This window comes from Corvus moneduloides, chromosome 3, assembly GCF_009650955.1.
Source record: "Corvus moneduloides isolate bCorMon1 chromosome 3, bCorMon1.pri, whole genome shotgun sequence".
Lineage (NCBI taxonomy): Eukaryota > Metazoa > Chordata > Aves > Passeriformes > Corvidae > Corvus > Corvus moneduloides.
Genome location: NC_045478.1, coordinates 48,911,903 through 48,925,088, shown reverse-complemented (window position 1 = coordinate 48,925,088; position 13,186 = coordinate 48,911,903). Strand labels below are relative to the sequence as shown.

Here is a 13,186-nt window from a genome sequence, read left to right as displayed (position 1 = left end):
AGTTGCAGCGAAAAAGGACATGGGGAGCGCTGAAGCTTTTTGACCCTTTGCTTGTTGTCTTGTTACAAACATGCCTCTGACTTGCTTGGATTGTGGAAGTCCCCATGTTTTGTTCTCAATGGTTGTCCATTAAGGGTAAGATTCAGCAAAGAATTTGAGTATACCTGAAGGTTAGAAGCTGCAGTGTCCAACTTCACCTCATGCTTCCTAGAGAGAGAGGCAGAATGTGCTTCATACCTGTCATGGCTCAGATTTATACCCTCAACTCAACAGGACAGTCTTGATTCTGTGCTATTCAGCAAAAAGATTTATTCAATGGGAGAAGTCTAGTTTTAAAGCCTAGTGGTTAGGTCAGTTATCTGGGAAATGGGAAATGCAGGCTACAATTCCTGTAATTCCTGTAAATTATCCCATACCTTTATTACGTCTAAGATTCTGGCTGTTACGTGCTGTACTTGAAGCTGCACTTTGGGACTCTTCAGGCAGTGAAGCTAGTAAAGAGTGCCTCCTCCACTTGCATGGTGCACTTACGTATAAAGAGCATCCTAGTTTGTGTTGGTACCTGTATCCATTTCTACACCTGAGGTCTTGGATTTAGACTCTTAAATATTAAATGTTTTGACATGTAAGGAGCACATCTCCCTGCCATAGCTGAAGTCAGCACAATTGTTCAAGTTAAAAAGTTCCTTTAGCATTGTTGTACTGCTGTGGCATCCTTTGCTTTGAAGCTTACTGTACACCTGATCTGCCAGATCACCAAAACTTTTGTCCTGTTGTTTTCTGATTTGATGCTCTTTTCTATCTATATTTTTTTTTCTTATTTAATTTGAGGTATGGTTTCTCCACAACAGTGGTAGGGGCATATAGATGTATTTCTGAAAATACAAAGAAATGAGAGAGTTCAGGCTTGCTGCCTCCAGTGGAAGAGATGATGTTCAGCAACAGCACCTGTTTGCTCTTCTGTTTCTTAGATGGACACTGTCATTAGAATTGCTGCTTAGTGTTTGTTAAATGTGTTGGTCTTTCTTTATATGAAATTGGATGAACTATTTCTTTTTAGAAAACTTCTCACTGTAGGACTTGGTCACAAACACTGTGGATTCATTCCAATGTCATGGGCCAAATCCAGCTTTTCAGTTGCCTATACTATTTGGCCCTGCAATGTATTTTTAGCTTTTGTTCAGTTCTCTAAACTGTGATATTTGTGGTCTTTTGGATATAAACTTCTGTAGAGTAAGCTGGCAGGTTTTATTTGCGTTTGCAGGAAATTGGATTTTATCTAGTGGTGATATTGCTTGCTTCGAGCAAAACTATCTGTTTTAATTCACTTCTGCAATTCAATAACCCTTTCAAGAAAGGAGCTTGTTTCCTTAGCCTTTCTAACTGGGAGCCACATGGGAGGGCAGGGACAGAAATCCAATGGCATCAACCTGGTGCTGTCTCAGTCCCAGCCTCCAGAGGTACCAGAGCAGCTGAGGCAGGGCCAGAGGCACAGCCACGTGTGTTTTTCCTCCTCAACACATCTGTGGTTAACTGTGTCCAGTTCTGTCTCATGAGACTCTCTTTCAGTTTCATTTTCTCTGTGCCTAAGGACTAATGTTTCATGTGGATAGTAGTCAGTTTTTAAATGGGTGTAGAAATCCCTTCTAGTGATTACATGCACCTTGAAAAAGGGCAGGACTGGATTTATGGGTCTCTGTGTATGACCTTTGCCTGTTGGTCGCTCTGTATTTTTTCATCTCCTGTATTAATGAATATATTAATTTGTGAGTTTATGGTATCATTACTGCTTTATAAATTACATTGTAATTACACATGAAGGTCACTATCCAATGAGCATTGTGTGGTACTAGGGACTCCTAGTTGAAGTTATGAGACAGAATCTTGAGACATCACAAGAAAAAATTTTCTAAGGAAATAATCCCTTAAAGCATTTCATTACAGTTTCCAGAGTGATTGCACAACTAAAGGATCGGGTACTAAGAGCTTGTCTTGTTTACTGATCCTCATGAGTATATTAAAAACTGACAATCCTGTAAATTTCTACTGTTTTTAAATACACAGCCGTAAATACTGTACATTTAGTAGTGGAAGACTCTGTGGAAACATTGTTGATAGGGAGTAAGCCGGCTGTTTTGATTTATTTGTGGTTTTCTGCCTTTCTTATTTCTCTTTAAACAATATCGTTTACACTTTTGCTAAGTACAGTTTGACAGTGGCTAAAGTACTGGTGACAGCCAGAGGTAGCATTTACCATGAGTGAACATTAACTCGTTACCATTTTCATTGGGAGCAGTAGTGACAAACTGGGTGGGGAGTGGGGATGGTGGAGGAGGGAGCTGGTCTAATTAAAGCACAGCCACTGGCTACCTCTTTAACCTGAGAAGGAAGAAGATCTTGAACTAGACAAATCCTGTTTAAAGAATTGGGTAATTAATAGCGCTATTCTAGCATTTTGTATCCTTTTCAGTAAAAATTCAAACTGCCTTTATTATTTCTCCCTTTCAAAAGACACATAATTGAAAACTATTTTGTTATTTAAGGTGCTTCATTGAATTGCCTTCCAAAAGGAGATTTTTTTTTTTTTCCATCTGAATGAACATACTTAGTTGTTTGCTAAATGACTATATATTAAGATCGGGTTTGTGCCTTGCATAGCGCCACCTTACCTGAGGATTGAAAAGGTAGAAAGGCCTCACTCCAGTTTATTTCTCGTACAGTGTAGCAAAACCAAGCCTAACCCATCATCTCCATGCTGATCTTAGAATTAATTATTTTATGACTATTTCATGATCTCTCAGCAATCTTTTAATGATTTTTTTTCATCAACTAATACTGGGGTTCTTTCCTGCATTCTGTGTTTTCAAGTGGTGTTTGTCCTCCAGTGGGCAGACTGACTATTGTAATCCAAGAGCCACCAGCTTGTCATCATCAATGAAATATGCAACCAAAACTTGGAAGCAAGAAGATAACCATTTTTCGATGTTTGAACATGATCTCACTGAAATGTTGTGGTGTGGGGTTTTTGGAGTTGTGCCATCCCCCCTCCCCCCCCCCCCCCTTCTAATATTTATTAAACCGTTTACTTAATCTCTGTCTACTGGGATTCTGATTTAGGGGGGAATAGTAGTTGCAAGTATGATATCCTGGGTGTTTTGGAAGAGGAAGAGGGAAAGTGTGAAAACATAGTGTGGTCCTCCTACTGGTAGATACTCCTGGTTTGAAAGGTTCTGCTCTAGCTGCTGAGGGTAAGAGGATTCCATATGGGGAGGAGGGGGGAAAGAGAATGTCTAAGACCCTTTACTGGAGGTAAGTAGCCAGTATTTAGTTATTCACAAAAACTTGACAGCTGTTCTTTGAAGCAACTCAGAGAATAAAAACAATTTAAGAGAATTGTGAGTGCATCACTGTTACTTTAATTGCGAAGTTCAACAAACTTTGTATTTCATTCCATTATTTAGTGTTAGTAATAAAAATACCCCAAAGCACCCAACCTTCTTACCTATCACCTAACTTTCTTCATGTTTCTACTTGTTTTATTTCTAGCATATTATCAAGTTTCACCGTGCCTCAAAAGCAAATAAAAAGCCCATGCAGTTGCCAAGATCTATGGTTAAATCCCTACTCTACCAGATCCTCGATGGAATCCATTACCTCCATGCAAACTGGGTGCTTCACAGAGATCTGGTAAGTGTGACATGTGATACCTGGTTGAGAAAGTTCCACGTGCGTGCTGTTGGGTAGGACAAGAAAAGCCCCTGTTAGTAATCTTGTGTATCGACCCCTACAGCTCTTCCTGTTATTGTTGCAGGAGACCAGTTGCGACTTCAAACATGAAAACAAACTATGCTTTCACATTGTTTTTATCTGAGTCATCTGAGCTCGGACAATGATGCCAGATCCGGTAAAGGGATTGCAGATATCAATATCCGAAAACAGTACGTGAGACAGCTGATAATTGTTGGTTGAACATTCTTACAACTTTTCGCATGACTTTGAAAAGGCATCTAAATAGGAAAGTGATTGATACCCTTTTACATTGTTTGGCTTACGTGCAAGTTACCATAAAAGCTAGTGAAAGAGTAGTTTTTTCGTGGAGTATTTCTTTTCCATGTGGTATTTTTTCTGACCGTGAGAAGAGAACTATAAAAGAGTTATCGTCTTGAAATTTCTCATGACCTGAAGTAGCTCTTGAAGTTGATTGCAGATTACAAGGGCAGCCTTGTCTTAGTTCCCCTTTTCCCGTTAAAGTTTTCCATTGCTCCTCATAATTAAGTGAAGTACTACTATGGTTTATGAAAAGAATACTAATACGGGTGTGCTGCCACTTGCATTATAACTAGAATGTTTGGCATGAGACAAACAATGTGATGGTTAATATGCCAAATAACACTCCTAGGTATGGTAGTGTAACCTGTGTATAAAGTCACTACTTTTATTTGGTTATTTTTTGTAGTTGCCTCAGTATGTCACAATAGGGCTGCGTGTCCAGAAACTTAGCAGTCTCTAATTAAGTTTTGTGAGACATAGATTGTTCTTGAATTTTTAGTAGTAAGTAGGGACTTTGGTTAATTTTTGGATGTAGAGCAAATTTTTTTGTAATAGATAAGAATAAAGTAAGGCAGGCCTGGAATACAAGTCACAAACACTTTCTGAACTAAATTTTATTTGATGTTTGTTGTAATAACTAACAGCAGTGGCCAGAACAGGTTTCAGTTTTTGTTATGGATCTTTTTTTTACTTTGTTCCTTGGTTGTTTATTGTTGGTTTTTCTGTTAAATTCCAGATGTTAGTATATTTGGGGAGAGGTGTGGGGTGTGGTTTGCCTTTGGAATAGTAGCCATGACCAAAAACAGGAAGCATGTACAATTCTGATTTTCACGTTAAAATTACTACTTTCCTAAAGAGTCAGCTGCTGCTTTGGCAGAATGCTCAGATGTAATTAGATACAGCTTGAGAAGGAACACCTGAAAAGTCTATATCCAGCTCTGTTTAAGGGAGACATATCTGTTCATGGAACTGTTAATTATATACACACTTAAATGCTATATATGAACTTGGTATTTTGATAGGAAATACAAGGTGGTATCTAAGATAATAAAAACAAATGCCCTTGAGAATTTTCTTTCTGGTGTTGTTATTTCAGCCTGCAGCACCAGGTGTTTTGTGTGACTAGTGCTGCTACTTTACAGTTCTTATCTGTTGCTGATGAGTTGCAGCAAAACTGTTGTCTAATGTCTTTGTCTTTTTTTTTGAAATTTTGGGAGATGATGGTTGCTGTTGTGAAAAAGATGACTATATTTTTGTGGTTCTGGAATGATAGTGCTTGAATGATGTTGGCGTAATTGAGAGAGAACAACAGAAATTTGTGAAGTCTTAAGTGTGTTCTTGGTCTGCAAATAAGTGTAAACTGATGGATTCCAGGATGCTTCAGAAAGACGAAGGAAACCAGTTCAAAAATTGCTTTGATACACTAATGATTTAAAGGTGTAATTAGAATCCTTTGCCTTTAAAAAATTTTTTCTGATTTCTGAAAAATTCAAGTATGTCAAATAGTTGTATCTTGAGCATGGTAAGAAAAAAGCTGATGTTATTCTGGATATGTCCTTGTGTCTGCACTTGAAATTAGAGGTTAATATAATAATTTAATAATCAATTTAAATCCTTGATTAACCAGAAATTTTTATTTATCTGTAATTTTTATTTGTATGCTCATACTTGTGACTTTTTGCTACTATGAATGATACGTCAGGCACAATTTCACTGGAGTCAGTTTCTTGCATAATACATAAATACCAGCTCTTCAATGTCTTCTTAAGCTGGGGAGCAATTTTTCTGGTGGTTTTCTCTTAGCTGTTTTAATTTACATCTGCTGGAGAAGTATTTTTCTATTTTATGTAAACCAAATTTTGCATCAAAACACCTTGTACTTTCTTGGTTTAATATAACTCTGTTCTTACTATTTTTAACCTGTATTTGGATGTAGACCAAAGATGGTGACATCCATGAAAGTCATGTTATGCTTATTTCATTGCTTAAAAAAAATAAAATTAGATTATCCAAGAATATTTATCATAATATTAGTCAAAGTCTCCAGAGACATGGAAATGATCCCTGTAATTTATTTAACAAATGTTGTGAAAAAACAGAAACCTGTGAGGTTAGGCATTTACTCAGAGGTATTTGAAGAACATTGTTTAAATCTTAATTTACTACTGCCTTAAATCAAAGAGGTTTTTAAAGAAGCTGGAATACCAAATTTGTTACTTGAAAACCTTAAAATTACTAAGGTATTTTTAATTAAATAGTTTTTAAGATCAGCAGTAGCCAGCAAACGCATGACAGGGTAATAAAAGTGGTGAACAATGTGAACTTGCCAACTTGAATTCCATGTCCTTTCCTTGGGCTGGGCTAATGGATGGGTGTTGCCACAAGGAGACAGTCTCGTTCCCCTCTTCACCGCCGCCAGGCATTGACACCAATGTTAATGGCCTGGCAGGGGACTCTCGCCTGACTCATGGTGAGCTCCTTCAGGGAGTTAAAGCCACAGAAAGTGTCCTCTTTTCACCTGCAGAGCTTGCTTTCTGCAGGGTTAGCTCCCTCACTGTGCAGGAGCTGATGCAGAGGCAATACGAGGCTGGAGGTGATGGCAGAAAGCTCAACAAGCTGTTCTAGCATCACCTGTCATTAGATCTGGTTATTTTATTGTTAAAATGCACTATTTTGATTCTTAGAAGGGAGTGCAAGTGTTCTTAAAAGATTAAATCAGGATAACTTTGTGATGCAAGACTTACGGCAGCTTAAGTCTGCCAGCACAAGTCCAGCTTTAGGAAAGTGCTCAAATTGAGGCAAACACCAAATAGACTTTCACTCATGCTTCTAGAAACTGGAAACTAATTTAGTGTAGTGTATCTTCCAATTTTTTGTAGTATTTGGGTTATTTTGTGTCTGGCTTTTGTATCCTGAGGGTAGCTTAAAGGTGCTAAATGACTTTTTAGGTATATTTTTTTAGCTAAGCTATTAATTTCTCTCAGTTAAAAAACATTCAGCCTTTATGGCAGGATTCAAACAAGTAGAGACTATGGGACAGGAGCACTGGATTACTGATTTCTTTGAATAGCCTTGTGTCAGTTTATACACAAGGTGGAGTTGACCTAAGTTTGTGAAAATCCATGCATTTGTTCTCCTGTCAGCCCATTTTGAGTGGGATTTTGCTGTTGAATTGCATGTCATTGGGCAATGATAATTTTCTCATTTCAACATAGCAGCATTCCTGAAAGCTGTGCAAGAGAAGAGGGGGCATTTGCTGGCTCTGCTAGCTGCTGGAGCACTTCATTATGAACAAGAGATTAATAGAGAGAGCTCTTGGAGAAAAGACCTTTGAGTACTAAGCTTTTGGCTTTTTAAAATATTCAATATACACTGTGGGCTGTCCACTTGAACGGGATCTAATCACTGCTCCATACCGCAAATTAAGAGCAAGTTAGAAGATGCAGCACTTGAAGTACAGTATTTCAGAGTGTTCTGAGATCTTTGTCCCCTTCTCCCCTAGAAGTGAAGTATTTCGATTATACAGGAATGTTCAGCAAAGGTCTTACTTTGCTAGGCTGTCAAAAAATGGAGATCTCCCATGTAGTGTTTACAGTGTCTGTTCATGTTAGCAACTGAAAGGATTTGGGCACTCTCTTGTGCTAATAATCCCTCTGTAGATAAGTTGCTTAAGGTCAAAAGCAGGTAGAGACCATATCCTTTAGCACCTGATAAAAGCAATTTCTATTTGTAACAGAATGTATTTTCCTGAAGGGAGGTATTATCTATGGGATGTTTGAAGTGCACAGAATCCATACTGAGAAATTAATTTAAGATTCCACTTATGTCCTTGGGCATTTCTTTAGAATACTGCGTAATATTATTAAAACTGCTGGTTGAAAAATTAATGTTGGAACTCAAACTCACCAGAGAAATGCAGATTTCTTCTCCCCCTCCACCCTTCTCCCTAAGATTGTGTTAAATGGTTGCTCTAAGGGTTCTGCAATAGAAAACTTACTTGTCGTGATGGTCATATAAAGTAGCTTTGTAAAATGAGCCAAGTTGCTTAAGTGTTTTTATTATATAAACATTAATCTGGACACGTCTGTGTGGGGTTTTCTCAGTGTAACCCTTTCTCTCCAAATCAACCTTTTCACTCTTAATTTCACTAAGGAGAGGGAGGAGGAATCCAGCTGTGGTAAAGACTTTGCTACTGGTTTCCCATCTGCAGCTTTTTTATTACCATTCCTTTGTCTGTTAAAGAAGGAGAAAATAACATCTACGTTCTGTAGTTTGTTTCACTATGTCATCTGTATTGGGAGGAGCTAATTTTATTGTGTGCTTAAGTTAATCAGTTTCTGTTTGTTTATGGAGTGGATTATGGAGGGTCTATGTGCTTCTCCCACCTTCAGAATTTATGGAGTACTAATCTGGGCGTTTTTGGTGGAAGGACATAGAAGACAATTGAGGTTGACGTAATTTTGACTCTGCATATCTGTCTGTATAGCAAATGTCTATACACAGCCTTTAGGATGATCAGATGTGTGAGCTCTCGGATACAGGCATCTTAACAAGTCTCCTGGATACCCAGCTGGTGTAGTAACAGTAAGCCCAGTATCTTTCCAAGGGTGAATCTTGAGCAGAGCCAAGAGATGCCAGTGTGGCGTCTGGCTCCGGCTGGCCGTGACTGCACTCAGGGCAAGCTGTCTTCTCCAGTGCTCCCGCTCCGCATCTCTGGTGGAACTGTGTGCAGTGGACAATGCAGTAGTTGTTGTCTCTCAGGGTTTTCTGGAAACTGCAGCCATTTGCAACCTGGGTTTTCTCCTGTCACAAGTAAAGCAGAAAGGGAAAGCACAAATGGAAGGGGTTAGACAGATAATTTTCTGTGGGAATCTGCAACTTCTGTCTCTCTCAAAAGCACAGACTATTCAGAAATGATTAAACTAATTAGTTTTTCATCCTCTCTGATAATTTGTGGGGTTTTTAAAAAATATTTTTGTTTATTCAGAATAAGTATTTTAACTGACCCATCACAATGTTTCTATAGAATAGCAGCATTTTACTAAATTGTCAGTAATTCAGTTATATTAAATTCAGTAAAGCTCTAATAGTTTTCAGGTTTTTAGTTGACTGATTGACTTTTAGTTTAGGGAAAACCCCCAGTCATTTCCTCATAGTAATCCTCTTCAAGCCAGTAGGTAAATATGCAGTCTCTTACCATGGACTTATACCTGAACTCTGCTCTAAAACTTTGCTCCCACATTACACAACTCACTTAACTTGTCTTTGCCTCTGTTTCCCAATCTGTTACTTATTTATGGGTCTATTTTGTAGCTCACTGCTTTATGTGCTATAAAATTGGTATAGTATGGTTTTGTAGGTAATTTCTTTTTGTCATTTAATGCTCTTCTTCTAGAAATAAAAACAATTGCATATTGTATGAAGCCATCAGAAAGCTTAAAGTTATGTTATGTGGATACTCACTTTTTGCTTCTGCTTTCATGCTTTCGTTTCAAAGCCTTTGATAAAAAAATGCCTATTATTACTAGTTTATAGTACTTAACTACTTCTCCCACTTCCTCCCTATGCCCTCCCAAGATTTTCCAGTAAATGATGAGAAAAGTTACCTAAAAAGCAACAGAACTGAAGTGGCTTTTAAATTTCCCACTTTCATTTTGCTATGCAAGCAAACTGTGGGTTTGAAAAATAAAATGTAAATAGATGTGTGGGAAACTCCCCTTTTACTAGCAATTCTAAAATGGGATTTTTGTGCTGATATCAAAAGTAAATTTAGATACAGGTTCATGCATCCCTCTCTTGACAGGCAGCTGCTGTGCAGGAATGTAGAACTGTTGGGTCCTGCCTTCTGCCAGTAATTTTGTGCTGGCTTGAAAAGCTTCTTGGCCCTGTTGCCCCCATTTGAGCATGCACATGGCTCCTGTAAATAAATACCAAGTCAACCTGTCTACCAGTTTCTTTAAACTTGTAAAACCCGCTGTAATTGTAATCCCCACCATTCTGTGTCATCGTGTGTGTGCATGCATGGGAAGGGTGCAGGAATATGTATGGACATGCACTCCTGACTCGTGTTGTTCCCAAGCTGTGTATGGGTTCGGGCCTCCTAATCGTTTATTATTCCATCTGCACGATCTCTTTGGGATGGAGGGCACTTTCCACAGTGTCAGAGAACCATATGAATGATCCTACTCAGCTTGCAGATTTCCCAAAAGAAAGGAAATGCAAGCTAAACCCACGTATTTCAAGAAATTAGACTCTGTTGATGACTTCGAAAGTGACTTGAATTTACTAACTGAAAGGTCAACACATTTTTCTTCTTTTATATCTGGTTAGAGAGAAGATAAACTTTTTTATTTACTGGTGCAGAAGAGCAGTATGTAGGTGCCTATACACATATCAGTACGTGCTTCTAGATAGATAAATGAACCAGAAATTTTATGTGCTGATTAACAAACTGAGTTTTATCAGCATATGCTTTTATTTTTTTAAAATTTTTTTTAGCATTAAATATATATTGGGGGCACCTATTAAAAAATGGTGCGTTTCTCATTACTGAGAACTTTGCTTTTGTCCTTCAGTTGTAAAAACTAATCTTCACATGATTTAAAAAGGTATGTGAAGATGTGCAGACTGTTACCTCTGTTGTGTACATGGAAACAGCAATTTTTCCATGGCTGACTAATGCATACCTTTTCGTTTGTGGCAAGAGTATTAAGATGTTTGTAGATTAATTTTTACTAATAAAAATAATTACAGTTGAGGAGAAATGCTTTACCTCAGGTTCTGAAACAAGCTTATGCTCATAAAACCCTGACTGGATATAAATTCAGATGAGTCAGAAGAAACAAAGGGGCTGATTTAATGTTCTTTTGGCTGCATTTTGCTGCTAAAGTCAACAGATGACATATGGCCTGTGAACTTCTTATCTCTTTTCCTGAGATGGAAAAAGGGCAACAAGGAAGCAAAAGTATTAAAATAATTCTAGAATTTATTTGATTTATTTGTTTGGTTTTTTTTTTTTTTCCCGATACAGAATAAACAGATTGAAAACATCTTCTTTTCTAGTAGCCCCAGTTTTGGTACCATCTGTGTAAGGAGGTTTCTAGTAAATACGTGATGTATTTAAACTTACTGTTGCAGCAGACCATTTGGAGTGAGGAAACTGAGTTTTGCCTTCTAAGTAAAAATGCAAAGTTTAGAAGCTGCTTTTAGAAGTTTTTCTTTTTTTTCTGTTCAAGAAAGTACCCTTGGGATAATGGGATTGACTACAATTGCATCTATGGGATTATTTCTGTTTGGACTCATTACCCCTTCTGAATAAGGCTACAGAGGTTGGCACCATCTTGTTTTACAGTAATAGAAATTAATGAAGCTCAAGAAAATTATGTTAAAATCAGTGAATACAACTAATGTAACAACATATAATCAAGAAAAAATGAAAAAAGGGCATTTTTTTCCTCCATGTTGCTTGCCATCTTGTGCTTTCTCATGTACATTTCTCTTCATTTGCAAACATGCCGTAGTTACTGCTGCTCCACTAAGCAGTTGCAGTAACATTGCAGATTGTCTTGCATTTAAATTAAACATCTTTGATTAGTGATCCAGGAAGCTGCAGTGACTAGCAAAGGATGTTAGTTTATTTCTCATTTTGCTATGTGTGAACTTTGTCAAAGACACTGGCTCTGCTGCAGAAAATGACTGATCAGCTGGTGTTTCCCAGATGGCTTATCTCAGGATTCTGTCTTCTCCAACCTCCATGCTTTCTGCTTTCTGGCTAATGTTTCAGAAATCACTGGCCTTATGGTAGCTCTTGAGACCAAATACTACAGTTATGTATGGCAGTTAAAGAAAACAAAGGAAATACTTTGCAAAATCTATGAAGTGATCCTCTCAGAAATTGGGCATTTGGTCTTCAGATTCATCTCTAGGGAGGATTATGGTAATCTTTTTCAGAATTCCACATAAAACCATCTTGGAATTAAAATTTCAAGACATTTTAATTAACACAGGAACAATTCCTTCAGGATATCTGGACCACTGCTAAAATATTTATGATATTCTGTCACCTATTTTAACAGTGAAGCAGCAAAGATTTCAAGACAAAAAAGGCTTGTTATAGTGCAAGTAGTCAGTGTTAAACACACAATTTTCTGAATACCAAACCTCAGTACTAATAGGACTTTTTAAACTGCTATTCTCTGTTGTTTTCCTGCCCTCTGGAAGCTAAAGCCCATGTGAATGTATGACAGGTGTTTTGACAGACCCCCATTCCACTTCATTCAGCACCTCAGTGGTGTTAGAGCACAATTCACCTTCTGGTTTCCTTTGAGTGGCTTGTAGAAGCACTTCCAAGCAGTTCAGTAACCTTTCTGTGCTACTATATAAAGTAGTTGAAAACTGTGTGGAAATAATTTTATTCTGTTTAAGTAAGCTAGTGGCATCTGGAAAGTGTTCTTGTTCCGAAAGTGTTCCTGCAACCCTTTCCTCCCACCCCCAAGCTAGCCCTCCATGTGTGATGTTTTGGCTCCTACTGGTTTCATAATCTTTGAACATAGGTTGAGGTTGTTTTTCTATTCGTTTATTTCTATTTAACCAATTCAGGTTTGTTTGGGATGTTTTTTGGGTTTTTTTTGGGTGAAGTGTTCTACCTAACCAAAAAAAATAGTCATAAAAATGAAGCCAGGTTGTACTGGGAGTTTATGCCTGCTTGTTTTGCTAGTTTAAATATTGAGCCCAAATCCCAGGATTTAGTATGGTAATGTTCTGTGTAGCTGGTGTTCTCAAATGTAACTCATGAAAAAAAAAGTTCCATAGCCAATATTTTGCATTCCTGAAAATCCTCTTGGAGTGGGGGATTTCAGCTACTCAAGCCATTTTGTCTTACACAGTAGTAGTTGCCAAAGAGAGGATTTTTCACAAATGTGTCTTCTGTTCTACATTCTTCTTTAATCCATGAAATGCACTTGTACATTTTTACTTTGATTTGCCTTTCATGTAGTTACTTTTGATGTAACAGTTGTGGATGATGGATGTTAGAATTATGAAATAAATGCAAACTCCAGTAGGTTACATTTTAATGAGCTGATACTGACTTCTAATGCTATGAAAACTCTTTCTGTGGCTGTTTAACTGCGAGTAT

At 37.7% G+C, this 13,186-nt stretch overlaps 1 protein-coding gene across 3 annotated transcripts in view; it reads left to right on the top strand.

Moving 5' to 3' along the window:
- CDK19 (cyclin dependent kinase 19) overlaps positions 1-13,186 on the top strand; it is a 128,680-nt gene that overhangs the window by 52,768 nt on the left and 62,726 nt on the right. For all 3 annotated transcript variants that reach the window (XM_032101482.1, XM_032101481.1, XM_032101483.1), the window contains one exon: positions 3,547-3,687. In XM_032101482.1, the coding sequence (XP_031957373.1) occupies positions 3,547-3,687 (141 nt within the window). The remainder of the gene's footprint in view (positions 1-3,546; positions 3,688-13,186) is intronic.